Source organism: Ascaphus truei, chromosome 3 (assembly GCF_040206685.1).
Source record: "Ascaphus truei isolate aAscTru1 chromosome 3, aAscTru1.hap1, whole genome shotgun sequence".
In the NCBI taxonomy this organism is placed as follows: domain Eukaryota; kingdom Metazoa; phylum Chordata; class Amphibia; order Anura; family Ascaphidae; genus Ascaphus; species Ascaphus truei.
In genome coordinates this window covers 17106385-17124998 of record NC_134485.1, presented here as the reverse complement: position 1 = coordinate 17124998, position 18614 = coordinate 17106385, and the positions used below count along the sequence as shown (strand labels likewise).

The window sequence follows — 18614 nt, the reverse complement described above, 5'->3', positions numbered from 1 at the left end:
TATTGTTTTATATTCTATTTTGCCCCTGATTGCAGCACCTTGTGCCAGGCTAGAGCGAGGGTTAACCTTTCCTCTCCCCATTCCCCCCCCCCCTTCCCTTAAGTCATTATTTATGTATGTATGTATATATATGTGTATGTATAAAATATATATATATATATATATATATATATATATATATATATATATATATATATATATATATACATACACACACACACACACACACACACACACACAAACACACACACATGTAAAATGCTCTCATATTCTCATTTCATCTTGATTTAACCCTTAATATGCAGAGTGACATGCAGCACTGTGAATAGTTAACAGGCATTTTATTACTCGTGACCAAAATGATTACTGGAGGCATCTCTTTAACAAACAGCAGTCCTCATACCCTTACTTAAATAACTATTTGAAAAGGTGGAAAAAGCAAATAGACGCTCTGCAGACTTAATTACCTCATATCTCTGTATATACCAGCTCAGCTGATAACTAAACTATTACAGAAGAGCTACCGCTTCTACTCAGAAAACAACATGGATTCGAGTCTCCATAAACACTACCATGATGAAGAATATGATGCAAGACTGTTCGCAGAAACATATTTTTCAGAAACAAGTGTTCTAACAGAGGAACGGCAAAAACTTGTAAGAACATTATATAAAATATTCCGTTCAGGTATGTGTATTTCATTTGTATTAAGGGTATACAAAATACAAAGTGCCATTCATATGTTTTTTTATAGAAATAAAAGTATTATTTTTAAATTAAATGTAATATAGTTTGGAGTAACTGCACCTTTAACTCTTTTATTTCATTTAAAAGACATGCATAGATGACGTAGTCAAATTAATTGAATTGGACCCTATCTCTGAATATGGCTGGAAATAGGGAATAAGAAAAATTTACTGTCCAACGTGGTGGAAGAGAAACAGCCAAGAAATACAAGGCAGTCTGACCTCTTACCCCCTTATTCACTAACCTCTGTTAGAGGATAATGCAGCGGATCTGACATTATCTACTGCACCGACACACTTTATTCGAGCAAATACCCAGTATGTACCTGGCAGATACCTGGAATGCGCCGCTCCTCACCTCTGACAAGCCCCGTTGCGTTTGCCTTCCCAGCCTGGGTTCATGCCTGGCTGACGGGCGGCTGATCTGTTAAATGATAATGATTAGGATTTAATAGGCTGCAATGCTTCGCGTGTCTACCAGATGGCATAAATTCATGAATTGTAATGCAGTATATATATATATACTGTGCAGTATTGCAGCCAGCGGGAATAAAATGCTTCAATCCCTGCCTGGAAAATAACCCAATGCACTCGGGCAGAAAACAGTCACAAACCTCAATACACCCGGGTATACCCGAATTCGTGGGACTAGCCGAGCTCGAATAAAGTGTGTCGCCAGTGTACCTTTGACTTGAATGGGAGCTAATGCTGGATCTGCTCATATAACTCATAACAGAGGTTAGTGGTTCACCCGAGTGGGGGTCTCTGGGGTCTATTTACTAAGCTCCCAACTGCATACATAGAGCAAAAGAACCCACCATATTTATCACAGGAAAGCTCTCCTGTAAGCGATTGGGATATTTTCTTTGTTAACTATAGTGTAAGTCTTTTGCACTTTTTGCTGTCTGGAGAGATTAGGAAATAGCCCCTAAGTATCAAAGCAGTTTCAGAACAAAACTGGGGCATCTTTATCCTGTATCAATGTACCGTGTAGTTTGCTACACATTTTGTGTCCCCCGCCCATCAGCATGCGGCCAGAGAATGGGTCCCAGTTTGTTCCGTCAACATTTCGGCAAGATGTTCGCCTGTTTGTGAAAGTTTTTGTACACATTAATACTCAGGTGCAGTTCTCTTTATTATCAAAATCTATATATTTTGCAAAAATCATGACATTGTCAAAAAAAATTGTCTCGCAACATTTTAGGTGAATTCTTGTGAATGTTACCTGTTGCAAAATGTTTTGTTGCACTTTAGTGTGCTTATAATATTATGTTTTGAGCAGGTGAAGTGACAGGAAAAACCTTACTTGATGTCAGCAACGGTTCTTGTATATATCAACTTTTACCAGCCTGTGAGAGCTTTCAGGAGATCATTGTGGCCGAATCCAATGAACGTGTCAAAAGGGATTTGGAAAAGTGGCTGAATAAGGAGCCAGACGCCTTTGATTACTCTCACACTTCCAAATTACTTTGTGAGCTGGAGGGTAAAAGGTAAGTGAACAATATGCTTAAATTGATCTGTTTTATGGTACTCTACCTTAGAATGCATGTGTCGCCATGGCTGGGTGTGGCTACTATTCTACTCTGTACTGACATATCAGTCATGGTAATAGCAGGCAGTGTTGGGAAAACTCATGGATTTTCCCCAGTCAGGCAGTACCTTTAAGTGACAGGGGAGGAGGTGGGATTAGGTCTGAAGTTGCCCAATCCTGGTTTCAGACCTTGTACCCTCCCCCTACTGTACTCAAGGGGGCTGCATCTCCAAATTGTTAGTTGGCCTCTACCATTGAGAGAGACAGGGTGTCACAACCAGGCTGCTGTGTATTGGCAGGCTCAGGGTTCCTTCCCTTAGGGGTAATGAGTCACTAACTATACCCCTGGTCTTGCTAGAAGACCAGGGAAGAGCTAGGACTGCTGCGGGAGCCCTTGACCCGTAGTGAAGGTCCAGGGACCATCTGAAGTTTTAGACCAGAATTGTGACTGCCTTGGGCAGAGTTGCCAAGTGACTGCACTGGGAATAGAAGAGAATTATCCAGTTCCTGTTATTATACCTTATGCCAGGTGTGAAATCTTTCCGCGGGAGAGGAATCTGTTCTACTGTGGGAGATTACCTTCATACATCTGGAGCCTACAGCAGACGGAGGGGACTGTGTATCATGAATTAAATGTCGAGAATGTACCCCAGAAGTCTGTTCTGCAGTTCCCACAAACATCGTCGGATACCTCAGCCAACAGGTAGCATGCACCATACACCTGGTAACAGGGGAATCTCCACTAGGGTGAGGGAAAACCCATTACATTTGGAAACACTGCTGAGATCTGCAGCAACAGATCAGGCTGTTAGCGACGCAAAGTTGGAAGTTTATAGATATGTTTCCAGAGCAAGTGCTGATGAAGGTGGGAGGCTAGATGTTGTGTCCAGGGGACTCCGGCACACCATAACCGGGGCCCACCTTCCCCTCCACGGAACTGCAGCCTGGGCTGACCTAATGGGCAAGCTGTGAGGAGACAAAGGAGACTATTGCTGTTCTTAGTCACCCTGAGGCCTGACATTGTAGGGCGTCTGGAGGGGATCTAGTTGCCAGGTGCCAGGTGCCAGGATCACCTGAAGGAGACTTGTGCTTGTGTGTAACCGATGGGTTGGTGTTAAGGTACTGTGAAGCAGTTTCTTAGGAGGGGTGCTTGCCGTATTCAGGTACCTATACCCCTCTGCTTTATGAGCTTCTGCAGATACTACTAGTCGTCTACACACAGTGAGCCACAGAGTCCTTTAAATGGACTGGGACAGAGTGCAGCGTATCAGAAGGATCTTCCCTAGCCTGGGGTACATACAACATAAAGAGAAAGAACCCTTGAGCGAGCACTCTTCCTCTAATAATTGAAAAATAATAAATTGTTTAATACATATGTAGTAAACAATTTATTATTTTTCAATTATTGGAGGGAGAGTGCTCGCTCGAGGGTTCTTTATGTTGTATGCTCTACTCAGTCCTCAACACCCCTCTAATCACACATTGTGTGGTTGAGCATCGCAATAGGTAGTGCAGTCTCCAACCTTCCCCTCCCCTCCTTATTTCATTCTAGCTTGGGGTACACCTACGCTTGGTAGACAGTTAAACCATGTGCTGTAAGGGAATACAGAGAATGGATTCTGATCGGAATTGTGTGGGTCACATGGTTATGTACAACAGTGAACTTAAAATGTTGTTTCTTCTGTTCGAGAACACACCACGTGAAGTTGGTCAGGCAAGATGGCGTCTCCCACCAAGACTTGAGAGTGCGTGTGCTGCCTGCAAATGTTTGCTTGCTCAATTATTGCACAGTTCTGCAAGGGTGTGGTGCGAAAGGCAGAACCGCACCCAAGCAATGTGACTGGTTCAGGGAGGAATCAGAGTCTCGCCCTGTCACTGTACGCCACTACTCTAATCTCCACCAGAGGGAGGGGGCCCTGTGAAAGCCAATGCCAAAAGACTATCTAAACTAAGGAAGGAGCCAGATGTGGCCGGCCGCACCCTTTGTTATTTGGAGCCAGAAGAGAGAGATGAGCTAGAATACCTTTTTTCCTACTCCCACACACTTTATCTGAGCACGAGGTGGCAACCTGCAAATTCTCCCATTACCGTCTGCCAGGAGGCCTCCTGGTAGTGAAGGTAGACGGGACACAATACCTAAAGTGCCTGTGCCCCAAGTGTGACTTTCCGGGTGGAGACCTTGTCTGGAGAACTACTTGTCAAAGGTGCAGAGCATGCTATCTTAAGCCAACTCTGCTAATGTCTACGACCTTCTCTTCCAAAGACTCGGCTGACTCCAATACCTGGCCGGACGATGATGAAACTACCTCAGCAATGGAGGTTCTCAATGGCACGTGTGCTCCAGAGGATGCTTCAGGGTTTCCGTGTACCCGATGATTGAAACAAGTTCCGAGATGGTTCCAGACCCGGTCTCCGAAAAGGTGCCAGAGATGGTCCGTGAGTGGGAACCAACACAAACGCAACCGGGTAAGGTGACTGCCTGGGGTGAGGAGGAGCCACAGTCGGTCGCGGCACAGGAGCTGGAACGCTGCCTGTTTATTGCTGTAGACGATGGTGCAATGCTCCGGTGCCTATCCCCAACGGAGGTGTCCCTGCACTCATCAAGAAAGAACAGTGGTCGGGCGTCTGTGGTGCTTTGTCAGCCGGTGTATACCCCTACATTTACTGGCAAAGGTGAAACCGGTACCAGCGACATCTAACTGCAATGCAGTCCAGTCCCGATGACAGCGACGGTGCGGCATGTGCGGCAGAGGAGTGTTCCATTTGTGGCGGTTCCTACCGGCCTGGTCAGCGTACCAGCATCCCGAGTGGCGAGTCCCCAAGTTTCAGCGGAGCAGTGAGAGTCCACCTCCTTACTCAACAACAAAGAGTGGGGAGTGATCACAGGACCATACTAATTGAATAAAGTGTTTAAATACATAGGTGAGGTAATCAAAGGGTGGGTGCAAACTGTGAACTGAAAGTGAATCAGAAAAAGAGGAAGGGGAAACACAAAATGGATGTGCCCCCAAAAGAATTCACTTAAATGCACACCCCCCAAGTATAAAAATTAACTTTTAATAAATCCTTAAAACATATATTACCAAAGTAACGTGTAATGTGAATTAAAAAGATATTAAATCTTGACTATCAAGCAACCGTGTCGTTGTTTAATCATACTCCCCCAGTATCAATTGATACGATGGGATGTTGAAGACAGGGAATGCTATGAGTAGGGTATAGAACCCCTCTGGGGTAGCGGTAAGACCGAATGTAGAGTGATATATAATTATATACAGGCAAGTGGCCACAGGATTAAATATCCTAATGCTGCTAAATATAGCCCCCTGCACATTTACATGGAGATAGGTCTAAGTAATAACGCTGGTATGTGATGGTATAATAGCTGTATTATAGAGCTTCCAAATACCGCAGTAATGGCTTAAAAACACAGCAATATAATATGAAGACGCCTCACATTAGGTGCAGGGATAGCAGGCACACTGACCATGAATAGATTAATAAGTAGTTAGCTCATATGGTCTTTTCAGTTACACCCAGGATACTGCAAACACTACATTAAAAACAGCTCCAAGTAGGAGACTGACAACATTGCGCGTCCAACGCGCGTTTCCCTCCAGCAAAGGAGCTTCTTCAGGGACAAGTATCTTGTCCCTGAAGAAGCTCCTTTGCTGGAGGGAAACGCGCGTTGAACGCGCAATGTTGTCAGTCTCCTACTTGGAACTGTTTATAATTATATTATATTGCTGTGTTTTTAAGCCATTACTGCGGTATTTGGAAGCTCTATAATACAGCTATTATACCATCACATACCAGCGTTATTACTTAGACCTATCTCCATGTAAATGTGCAGGGGGCTATATTTAGCAGCATTAGGATATTTAATCCTGTGGCCACTTGCCTGTATATAATTATATATCACTCTACATTCGGTCTTACCGCTACCCCAGAGGGGTTCTATACCCTACTCATAGCATTCCCTGTCTTCAACATCCCATCGTATCAATTGATACTGGGGGAGTATGATTAAACAACGACACGGTTGCTTGATAGTCAAGATTTAATATCTTTTTAATTCACATTACACGTTACTTTGGTAATATATGTTTTAAGGATTTATTAAAAGTTAATTTTTATACTTGGGGGGTGTGCATTTAAGTGAATTCTTTTGGGGGCACATCCATTTTGTGTTTCCCCTTCCTCTTTTTCTGATCCACCTCCTTACTCCCAGCAGGAACCGATGGAGACTTCCGGTGAGAAGGTATTCCAAGCAACAGCGATCCCTACGCGGAGGACGATGATGACACACCCATTCAAAGACCGGATGTCAACGTACTTCCGGTGCGGGACATCGATTTCTATCAGGATCCCATGAGAAACTCCAGTGATGACGTCATTGCCAAGGTGACCGCTGGGGCGGATGAAGAACGGCTTCAACCACTGTTGGGAGTCATTTTATGGACTTTCTTCGGGCACGCATAGACCACAAGATGGCTATGACTCCGGTGAGAATTGAGGCCCTTTGCCCTAAATATTTGGCTGAGTACCGGGACCATTTAATGGGCTCATAAGCCAAAGCCAAATGCGGAATCCAATATAGTCAGCATAGCGCTTGTATCCAGTCAGGGTTGGCTCAAGGCCAAGGAATCTGACCGAGACTTTAAGAACTTTAAAGCCCCATGTCCCTCGACTACTACCACTACTACTGTACTGTCCAGACCATCCTTTTCGAAGAACCCCAAGCCGTTTGAAACCAGCTGTTCCTTCTCAGGACTGGAGGGATTGGGATTTTGGGGATGGGTCTGATGACGCGGAGATGGCATGCATTGTAACTTCTGGGGGCAGCCAGAATGCAATGTCTGTAAGATCGGACAAGTCCGTGTTTTCGTCCAAGTCCGTGTTTTCGTCCAAGTCCGTGTTTTCGTCCGTGTTACTGAGCACACTAAGGCGGCTCCAGTTCCTTCACTACCATGGTGGCACCCTAAGTTTCAAGGATATGTCCCCTACATGCATCGCACAAGGTTTCTGCTAGAGGCCAGGGATAAAGTAGACTACTGGTGGGTTGAGGTAGAGTTCAGCCCTGAGGAATCTGCCGAAGCCTTAAGGTGCAGGGAATATGAGATACACCTGGGAATAGTAACACCTAAGGGTGTAATCTACAGGTACTGCAATCCACCAGAGCAGGAACCCTTGTTCTGGGTACTGACATCTCAGGCAGAAGTCCGTAGGTTAACTAAAATCAGTAGGGCAGAGCAACATGTAGTGCAACATTATAGACAGTCACATGGCTTCGAGTACCCGTACGTTCCAGAGCCTATCATGAGGGAGATAGATGAGAACAGGAAACAGTGGCTGGAAGATGTTATCAGGGACTACATCAAAGTACACAGCAAGAGTACATTCTACCAATTAGAGGAGCAGGTAAAATACCTCATAGGGGGTGAGGAAGGTAGGCCAATCCATCTATATGGACCGAGTTGAGTACGTGTCAGAACGGCACCCAAAGAGAGTGTTCTCAGTTACTGTGCCAGATAGTACAGGAGCACTAGTTAGGAAGCCAGACCTTGAGGATTACTATTGAGTAACTATGTTCTCCATGTTGGGAGGGACCTGGGTTCTGTCTAAATAGTGATGTAATTGTTAGTTCACATTCAACTGAAATGTAATGTGTTGGAGGATATGTTATCATGTGCATAATACATTAATAAACACTGTGTGATGTTACTGTGTTTCAGGTTATCAAATGGAAGATGGTGCACCAAATTTGACTCCAAGTGAGGGGCCATTGGATTCCACCAGAGGGAGAGAGTAGCCATTGCTGGGTGTGGCTACTATTCTACTCTGTATTGACATACCGTCCTGGTAACAGCAGGCAGTGTTGGGATCAATCATGGGTTTTCCCCACTTAGGCAGTACCCTTGAATGACAGGGGAGGAGGTGGGATTAGGCCTGAAGTTGCCCAATCCTGGGTTCAGACCTGGTACCCTCCCCCTTCTGTACTCATGCTGGTTGCATCTCCAAATTGTTATTTGGTCTCTAAAATTGAGAGAGACAGGGTGTCACAACCAGGCTGCCGTGTACTGGCCGGCCCAGGTTTCCTTCCCTTTGGGGGAGTGAGTGACTACCTATACCTCTGGTCTTGCTAGAAGACCAGGAAAGATCTAGGACTGCTGCGGGGGCCGCTGACCCGTAGTGACGGTCCAGGGACCATCTGAAGTTTGAGACCAGAGCTGTGACTGCATTGGACAGAGTTGCCAAGTGACTGCGCTGGGAGCAGAAGAGAATAAAGCAGTTCCTGTTATTATACCTCCTGCCTGGTGTGTAATCTTTCCAGGGGGAGAGGCGCCTGCTTCTACTGTGGGATATTACCTTCATACAGCTAGAGCCTGCAGCAGATGGAGGCGCTGAGTACCATGGAGTAAATGTCGGGTATGTACCCCAGAAGTCTGTTCTGTAGTCCCCATAAACATCGGCGGACACCTCAGCCTCTTGTGAGCCAAGAGGTAACATGCACCATACACCTGGTAACAGGGGAATCTCCCATAGGGTGGGGGAAACACTGTTACATATGTATGTAAAATAAATCCGCAGGATTACTGTATTGCTGGAATACAAATTATTTTTAATTTGAGTAATACAACGCAATTTAAGCGGTATGTATTTTATTTAAACTATTAGATTTCCCTTTAATTATTTTCATTCATTCCTGTTGATTTATTTTTACTATCATTATTAAATAGGAAACCAAAGGTGTTTGTGTATATATATATATATATATATATATATATATATATATATATATATATATATATATACACACACAATATGTAGGTTATGGTGGTGAAAAGGTGACTAAAAACCCTCTACCATATAGAATTTAGCATATAAAAATATTACTTGTGAGCACATTCACATGTATTAGACAGGTCTGCAACCCTGCTTTTCGCCACTATCACCTAGCATACAGTGCTTCCACTGCAGCAAGGGATTCTGGGAATGACATGTAAATGAGCACACAATGTGTCACCTTTTGTCTTAAACCCATTATTACATGGAACCCTAAAGCCAATGCTTGCTGTTTTAAACACAGCTTTTAAACATAGCCTGGGATGACCATAGCCTGGAAGACCTACCCAAGTCAAAGCAAGTACAACTAATCAAACACTGATGAGACCCACAAGGGTTCCATGTAATAACGGAATTAACGGAATGAAGACAAAAGGCGGCACTGTATGCTCTTTTGCATGTCATTTCCCAGAATCCCTTGGTTTGGTTTATGTGTCTTTTTCTATACAAAAACTTGTGATCAAACTTACCAGAGTGCTGTCTCCTGATCTCGTGCTTCAAACGGTACCGTATGGATTATTATTGCTTTATGGGACAAGCACCTAATTTTTTCGACTTGCAAGTGGAGTGCCGGCTGCTTCTGTGGATTCTATATATACACACACACACATCTGGTTAAGTGCAGCAGGCAATTAACCAGACTCCACCTGGTCAATTAAGATTGTAAAGAAAAGCCTCCTGTTTCCAACAGGAGAGCGATTTTCCTCAGTACACAAGAAGAAAGAGGTCTTGAGCAGAAAGGCTGTGCTGAGATCAAGACACACAGACACTCAGAGATCTATATTTCCTGAGCACAGTAAGGACAGAACAGAGATTTCCTAGTCCACAACTGGGCTGACCGGGGAACAACAGATGTCTTGAGCTGCAGAGGGACTGCAGGCTGACAGCAAGACAAAGGGGACAAGACTTCTTAACTTGGATCCTGATATTGCCATACCACACAAGGGTGCGAACCCAGGAGAGCAGAGAGGCATTTCCCTACTACAAGAAACTGATAAGACTTTCTTATGGGACTTTTGCATATCTGTATATGCATATATATATGTCATATAGAAGTATATGAAAAAGGGGGTCCGAGATGCCCTGCAGCCTAGAGAAAATGGAGAATTCATCCCGCGGATGACAGAATATCCAGAGGGCACAAGGCAGAAGTCATGTACCCCAAAGAAGTGTCTGCCCGGTACTAATAGTGAGAAACTCTCAACTAACCATACCAGGGAAGCGGAGTGAGTGACGATCGCTTGACAAGCCCTGAAGATGCACTGCAAGTTGCCAGGCATAACTGTGATCTGCTCGGTGAAGAAGTGAAACTGGAGAGAGAAAATAATGCTGAACTACAGAAGACTTTGCTCACAATTTACTCGGCGTCCAAGACCGAATTGGAGGATTTCAAACTGAGCAAGATACTGCAAATGCTACTAATGCCACTATGGTGGAAAAACAGAGCAAATCTGACAAAATGATTGCTAACCTGAAACAGAAGTATGAGGAGTCACTAAAAGAAATCAGTCTCTCTCCCCCTTCTAATCGTCACCCAGCTACCTACCTGCTCCTTACTAACAGTGCCACCATATGCTCCACTAGTTGAAGCAAGGGCCTGCTCAGTGAGCTCTAAACCCCTTTCAAGATTGCCAATGTCCATCAATATTGCAAGTTGCCTCTTAAGATCAGCAATCTCTGACTCTAAAGAGACCACCCGCTCACACTTCTCACAGCGGTATGCTCCTTGGAACAGCTGCTCCAAGTGCACATACATGTGGCATTTTCAATCCTGCTCATTCTAGCAACTATGAAGTTTATAAGTACTAACAGTAAACTGTACTTCAATATACTATACTTTGTTTAACCACTTTCTTGTTCAAACTGCTTCTGTTTCTAACTGCACACTTTAAACAACCAGCACTTGAAATCAACCACACAGATCAATATGCGCAAGCTCTGGATTCGTTAGAAGCCTCTGTTTAAATAGGGACACCCACCAGGTGTGTTAGGTTAGCAATTAACTAACCACACCCACTGCAGGTGTGTTTGGCTAGCAAATTACCCAGCCACACCCACTCTGCCTCAGGCTGGAGAAAGGGGGGGAAAAGTTCAGGCTTCAATTACCACACACTTTAAAAATAAAATAACCCACTGCACATTCCCTTAAATCAGCCACCCCTGCTTATATACACTAGTATAAACAGCACTTCCCTTTCCTTCTGTTTCTAACTGCACACTTTAAACAACCAGCATTTCAAATCAACCACACAGATTCCTTATTAGGGAAGGGGAACATGTAAAACACGAAACAGGTCAGGTTTTTGATATACATTAAACCCATGGATTTCAGGGGTAACAAGTCGGGTTTCACCTTTATTATGAAGACTACCCCCTACCATCACAGATCTCCAACCTGTTTTTGAACAAATCTATTGGATCTGCCATCACAGTCTCCATGTGTAATGAATTCCACATTTTTACTGCCTGTGACAGGAGGGGTTAGCCAGGCTACACAATAAAGGTTTAAGCCCATCTGGTTACCCCTGAAACTATGGGGTCCCTGGCAGCTACATAGCACCGTAAACCAGGGGCCAGGGATTATACATGTAAAAATAACGTGACCCCTGCTTTTCCTGTTTACATGTTGCCTTTGCACTAGAAACGTGAAATGTCTTGTGAGTACGTTTTATGTGTTATATATTTGGGTCGGGATACTTTTTGGCAGGAGTTCTGGGGCCAAAGTTACTGGTAGTCCCCTAATTCTCCCTGGCGTGCAGGCACCATTTGCTGGTACATGGGTTGAATTACACCGGGGCTGCCCGGTGTCCCCCAGACTCCTGGTTTTCGGGCCCAGATATCCCCGATCCATTTCCCGCACAGATATGGGTCTCCCCAAGTTATAATATGTAATAAAGTATGTTTTATTTATTTCATTTGGACTTTTACTATAAATGTCTATTCAATCAGCCCGGGCATCCATATAGGTGCTGGGAAGTCTGGATAGACATGGTAGTTCAAAAAGGAGATGGGATGTTAAGATGTGTTGGGATGCTTAGTGGCCAGGGCAGGGCGGAGTACTGGGTCCAGAAAACAGACTCCCCCTGCGGTGAGGACCATCCGGTTTGCCAGACTCAGTGGAGCCTGCCCAGTAGGTGGCAATGGGTTGACTGGGGGAAACAGCAGAATGTTGGCGTGTTACCCATTGGTCAATTCATATGTCCCGCCCACGGGGCATACCGAGCCTGTTTGGCACACCCCCTCCTCTGACGTCAGCCAAAGGACGAGCCACTATTCCAACGCTCTGATTGGTCGCTCCTCCTACCTCCATGCTGCACATAGTGGAAGGCATATAAGGAGAAGCCCCAGTCAGAGAACCAGATGATCCTGTGTCTTGGACCGGTGATGCAAAGGCAGGCTTTTCAAAGTTGCTCTGTTGCAGAGCAACCGGCTACATTTTTGGACCTAAGGCTGCTTTTATAGTGCCGGCAACAGTGACGTGCCGTTGCTTCAAAACAAATGTATTGAAGCTGTCGCATGCGCTTGTTGTAGGAGCGGCGCGACGGGGCGCTGGATTGGTCGCGATCACTGGAAGTCACTTCAATTTGATTTTTCCAGCAACCGCAGAGTGACATCAGTGTCGCCGTCGCGTCGCCAGCACTATAAGCGCAGCCTAAGAAAGCCTGCCTAGCTTTGGCTAAGTCAGACGCGAGGTACAAGTTCTTGTTTTAGAACATAGCGGTCGCGGCTATGATTTTTTTGCTGAAAAGAGGCCAGGGGAGCCAGGTGGATTTCCTGGTCAGGGTAAGCCTTCCGAAGCAGGTGCCCGGCACCAATTTAAACCCAGAGTTCACCCCAGCGCCCCAGTATGTGTGTATATGTCTTGTATCTTTGTATTTAGCTGTGTGTACGCGGGTTTACTCAAATAAACCTCATTTTATTCCACTACTGTGTTTTGCTTGTAAATGATCCCGGTATAAATTTGTTAAAAGTCCTGGTCTCCCGTGACACTGCCCTTACTGTAAAGAACACTTTCCTTTGTTGCTGGTGTAATCTCTTTTCCTCCAATCTTAAGGGATTACCCGGAGTCCTTTGTACTGCCCTTGGGATGAATAGTTCCTTTGAAAACTCCTTGTACTGTCCCCGGATATATTTGTATAAAGTTATCATATCCCCTCTTAGACGCCTCTTTTATAATGTAAATAAATGTAATTTAGCTAGGCTCTCCTCATAAATTAGATTATCCATCCCCTTTATTAATTTGGTGGCTCTTCTCTGCACTTTCTCTAATTCCATTATGTCTTTACTAACGAGTGGTGCCCAAAATCCATATTCAAGGTGTGGTCTTACTCATGCTTTATAAAGGGGAATAATTATGTTTACTTTCCTTCCATCCATTGCCCGTTTAATGCAAGATAAGATCTTGTTTGCTTTTGCAGCTACTGCATGACTTTGGGCACTATTGCTAAGCCTGCTGTCTACAAGCACTCCTAAATCCTTCTCCATCAAGGATTCCCCCAATATATCTCCATTTAATTTGTAAGTCGCCTGTTAATTCTTGCTTCCCAAATGCACAACCTTACATGTATCTGTATTAAACCTCATCTGCCATTTGCCTGCCCAAGTTTCCAGTCTCCCCAATTCCTTCTGGAGAGAAATTGCATCCTGCTCTGATTCTGCTACCTTACACAATTGACATTACCTCTGTTTCAATAAAAATCAGGACTTTAAGTTTGACCTCAACATGACAATTTGCTGCATTTATTCATTTTGATGCAAATCCTGATTCTTTTATCAGTTGCGGTGAACACTACGTTATTTGTAGCAGCACAAGATTGATGTATTACACCATAAAAATAACGCCCCTTTTCCCCAACAATACCTAATTTCTGGCTTACTGGTGGTTGATGTAACCAGGCCTATGTGTGCTATGTGTGATCTACAGTTTAGTTAATACTGATTAAATCCAGAAGTGTCCTAATAAATGTAGTGGTAAAAAATCGAACAAATAATGTACAAGAAAACAAATACCCACGCATATTGTTGCAGCAATAGAAATACAAAGGACACCGTATAGAATTGGTAGTGTAGGAAACTGCTGAAAGGGCCTATCTTGACATGGCTGCAGGCTTGACATTTTGGCCAAAAGATTGAACTAAATGACAAAACATATACAAATGAACCAAATAATTTGTTTTATTGGATGTTCATTTGGGCTTCTTTGTTTATTGTTTATATTTGTAGTTACTTTCCCAGAGGTACTCCAGTTGACACAGTGAAATATATAATATGGTGGGTCTGGGTTTTCAGCTTGCTAAGATTGCATTTGTCTCACTGCAAATATGATGTCCAGTCACTTGGATGTACAGAATGTTTTGTAAGTTACGTAACAAAGTATTCAGTGCACGACCTTCCAAAATATTGATCAAAAAGTTGTCAGAATGTAAAATAAACAACAAAAGACCCATCCTAACCTACATCTCCAGTGCATTGTGTTCTCTCAGAGGGTTGCTCATATCTTGGCTCTGATCAATAGTTCAGAATAATCTATATATTTAGACATTTAGAATGCAACATTCTGTTAGGAGACCGAGTAGAGAATTTCTCCCCGACTGTGCAAACATGCGCGAATATAGAGGAGTATTCATTAAACTATAATAATGCAGTTAGGGAAATATAAGAGCTTAATGAGTAACCCTCCTAGGCCCCTATATACTAAGTAGGGCTATTCTATGGGTCGTCTTCCGATGTCAGAAGACACTTTGCTGCCTATTCCTGTGCTGAAAGGTAGCTTATGCAATAGCACTGCTCAGTAAGTATGTATTTTATTATCTCTAATATACAGTATGGAAATATCCGTCCTTAATATATTTTAATAATAGCAATACATTCCTGGTGATGTGAGCAAATGCACATTGAGGTTCACCAGCACATGATTTGTTATGGACTATATTTACTAAGCGCGACTATACCATAAAGTACCTTCCAGATCTGAAAGAAATATTTTAGCGCATTCCCTTATCTGGGAAATAAAGTTTCTCTCCGGTATCTTATAGTATTGCTGCTTAGTAAATATTTGCCTGTATCTGTTAACAAGTCCTGTAATACGCATACCCCAGAAACAGTAAAAAAAAATGGACGCAGTTTTAGCAACAATTACCTAAACTGTAGTTGAGCTGACAAATGCATGAACACTAGTGTACACACCAGCATGTACTGTAGATATGTTCTGTAGTAATGAGCTTTTTCTTTTCAAGTGCAATGTGGCATGAAAAAGAAGAACAATTAAGAAGAGCAATCAAGCGTATTCTAATATGCGACTTCACCAAAGAAAACCCTCTACACCCAGTCATTCTACCAAAGGTGGATTGTCTCATAACCGTCGGCTACTTGGAGGCTGTGAGCAAAGATCTTGATGCTTATCGCAGCAACCTGAAAAAAGTATCCTCCCTGATAAAAGTTGGAGGGCATCTGGTACTATTTGCGTTTATATCTATGTCTTATTACATGATTGGTGAGCACAAGTTTTATATGCTGAAATATGATGAAGAATTTGTAAGAAAGGCCCTTACTGATACAGGGTTTGTTATTAAAAGTGTTGATCTTCAGACTCGTAAAAAAAACACACATTTGACAGATTATGAGCACATAGGATTTATTTGGGCTCAAAAGGAAAGAGAGGTTTAATAAAATGTTTTTTGTAATAAGAGGGGAGAAAAATACTAGGATTCCATCATTATGCTTTAGAGTGGATAAATTAACTTAGAAATGTTTATGGGGACGGCTGGTAAGAGCAAAAAAACCTAAACCCCATCCACAAATCTTCCAAAATACATACATAAAATCAGAGCCACAGTCATCAAAGGATTCTGGGACTTTTGGCTATGCTGTCATTGTGTGTTTGGTAGTATTCATCAGAGAATCATCACTGCCGGATAAATAGATCAGTGTAGATTATTTATACATTTGCCGCTTAGGATGCTGTAATGACCGTAACTATTCAATATATCATGAAACACATATTATCTGATTACTATAAAGAAGCAGTTTTGTTCCTCGCATTTTTTTTGTTGGCACAATTTTGATTTAAAACTTGTGCCCATATTTACTAGGATGTTATAATCCATAAGAAACCTTGGGGCATGTGTATCAAGCAAAAGGGGTGCAATTCTAGGGGTGCACACCCGTCACCATGTGTATCAAAGAAAAATATATATTTTCAAAGTGAAAGGATTTTTTTCTTTGATACATCTGGTGCAATCTTTTTGCTCCAAATTGCACCACCTTTGACTTGATACATAAACCCCATTCTGTTCGGAAAGACACCTTACCTCAGTAATTACTGTATATTAATAGACAGCTTAGTAAATGGATATATTTATTAGGCATGTTACTCCACACGACTCCACTCATGCCGGAAGACACCATAGAGGTCATTCACTTGAATGGGCTCTGAGAGATCACATTTACTAAGCTGTGCTGAAGGTGTCCAATGGAGGAGCCCAGTAAATATGGCCTTTGTGCTTTCCGTAACCCCCAATATTACTATTAGGTTTACATCTATTTTAGGGGTATGCTTATCTTTACATGTTGTGCTTTTACCTAGTGATCTTATTACAGATATTATTATCGATGTTATTATTATTATATATTATTCTTCCATTTATTATTCAATATAAACTATTCAAAAAAGTTTCCCTTTGCTGTCTGCTAGCTATTCTGGACAATCGCATCACTTATCTTCATCTTCTCAACTGAGAGCAAGAACCGCATACTGTATACAAACTAGGCCAGGGGTGCGCAAAATGTGTGGCGCGGCTGTTACAAAAGCTCTGCGCTTCCCCAAAAGCATTTAAAATAAATGCCGGGGATCACGTGAGGCCTCTGTAACTTTTACTTATCTTCAAATCCAGCGACGCGTCTCCATGGACAACCGGCGTCAAATGATGCCACTGGGTCATGTGACGTCATTTGATGCCGGAGCCGTGCAGGGAGGGGGCGCGAGCCGGTGGGGAGAGGAGACAGGGGGGTGCCTGTCAGAAACTTTGCCGCACTAGGCTATGAAGTAGATAGTACATTGTAGTACTACAATCAGCAATCGGAGGAGTCAGACGGAGAGCAGTTCTTGTAGCTGCAGAGATATACACAGATATACGGAGGAATCAGACTGAGATATTTTTTGCTATCACAGAACTGTACATTGGAACCAAGGGAAATACCACATTTAATTTTGAATATTTGGGATGTCAAAATGGATTTAAAAAAGGGCCATTGTGCCTCAAAACACTGTTCCCCTAATAATGTGACCATTACCATGAAATATTCGCCTTTTTTTTACCATACATATTTCACATTTTCCATAGTCTTCGTATTCATAACAAAGCTCTTTCCTGGATGTCCTCTTACCTCTCCATCATACTTTCAGTTGCTCATTTGCTAACACCTTCTCCTCCTCTATCGATCTCTCTGTGGGGAAACCCCATGGCTCTGCCCTTGGACCTCTCCTCTTGTCTCTTTACACAATCCCTCTTGGTGACTTTATCACAACTCTTGGATTCAAATATAACCTCTATGCTAATAACACACAAATTTACTTTTCAAACCCTGACCGTGTAAACCTGCTGTACAGATCAAATTTTCGGAATGTCTCTCCGCTACAGTATATAATCCTGGATGGCCCTCCGCCCACTTAAACTTAACATGGCAAACACGGAGCTCCTTATATTTCCTCCCACACCTGGCCCTTTTACCTCTTTCCACATTTCTGTTGGAAACACTATCATACACACAGCACAAACACGCTGCCTAGGCATCACATCGACAGCTCTTTCACATTCTCCTCTCACATTCAAAAGGTTGCTAAAATCTGTTGTTGTTTTTTCCTCCACAATATTAGAAAGATACGCCCTTTCCGCTCAACTGCTAAAACTCTGACTTAGGCCCTCATTCTCTCCCGTCTACTGTAACCTCCTGCTGTACAGCTTTCCTGCCTCTCACTTGTCTCCCCTACAATCTTTCCTTAACGCTGCTGCCAGAATCAGTCTACTCTTTCCTAAATCTGTCTCCCTATTAAATCCTGTATCAAATCCTGTATCACGTACTACTCAATTTTCGTCTTCACTTTAAAGCTTTACACTCTTCTGCTCCTCCTTACATCTCAGCCATAATTTCTCGCTATGCATCATCCCAACTCTTGCATTCTTCTCAAGAATGTCTTCTCTCTACCCCTTTTGTGTCTTAAGTCCCCTCGTTCCTTAAACCTTTCTCACTTAAGACCCATCTTAAAACACACCTCCTTAAGGCTGCACTTATAGAGCCTGTGACGGCGACGAGACCGATAACGTCACCCGTCGCTGTCACCATTGCGATAGTTGTATTTGAAGTTTTGGCGACATCGCGGGCTGCAACGCCAGTGACATCATAAAACGGGAGGGCTTAGGCCCGGAGAAGCTCCCGATTAGCCGCAACGGAAGACCGGCACCGAAAAAATCAAATATCAGTGACTACCAGAT

The 18614-nt window shown here is 43.2% G+C and overlaps 1 protein-coding gene across 1 annotated transcript; it reads left to right on the top strand.

Annotated features, from left to right (window-relative positions):
* The first annotated feature begins 478 nt into the window (after window positions 1–478).
* Window positions 479–16728, top strand: LOC142490872 (indolethylamine N-methyltransferase-like). The gene is made up of 3 exons (XM_075593287.1): window positions 479–687; window positions 2029–2236; window positions 15360–16728. The coding sequence occupies exons 1-3, from the start codon at window positions 546–548 to the stop codon at window positions 15787–15789; spliced, it is 780 nt and encodes a 259-aa protein (XP_075449402.1). The 5' UTR covers window positions 479–545; the 3' UTR covers window positions 15790–16728.
* The last annotated feature ends 1886 nt before the right edge of the window (window positions 16729–18614 follow it).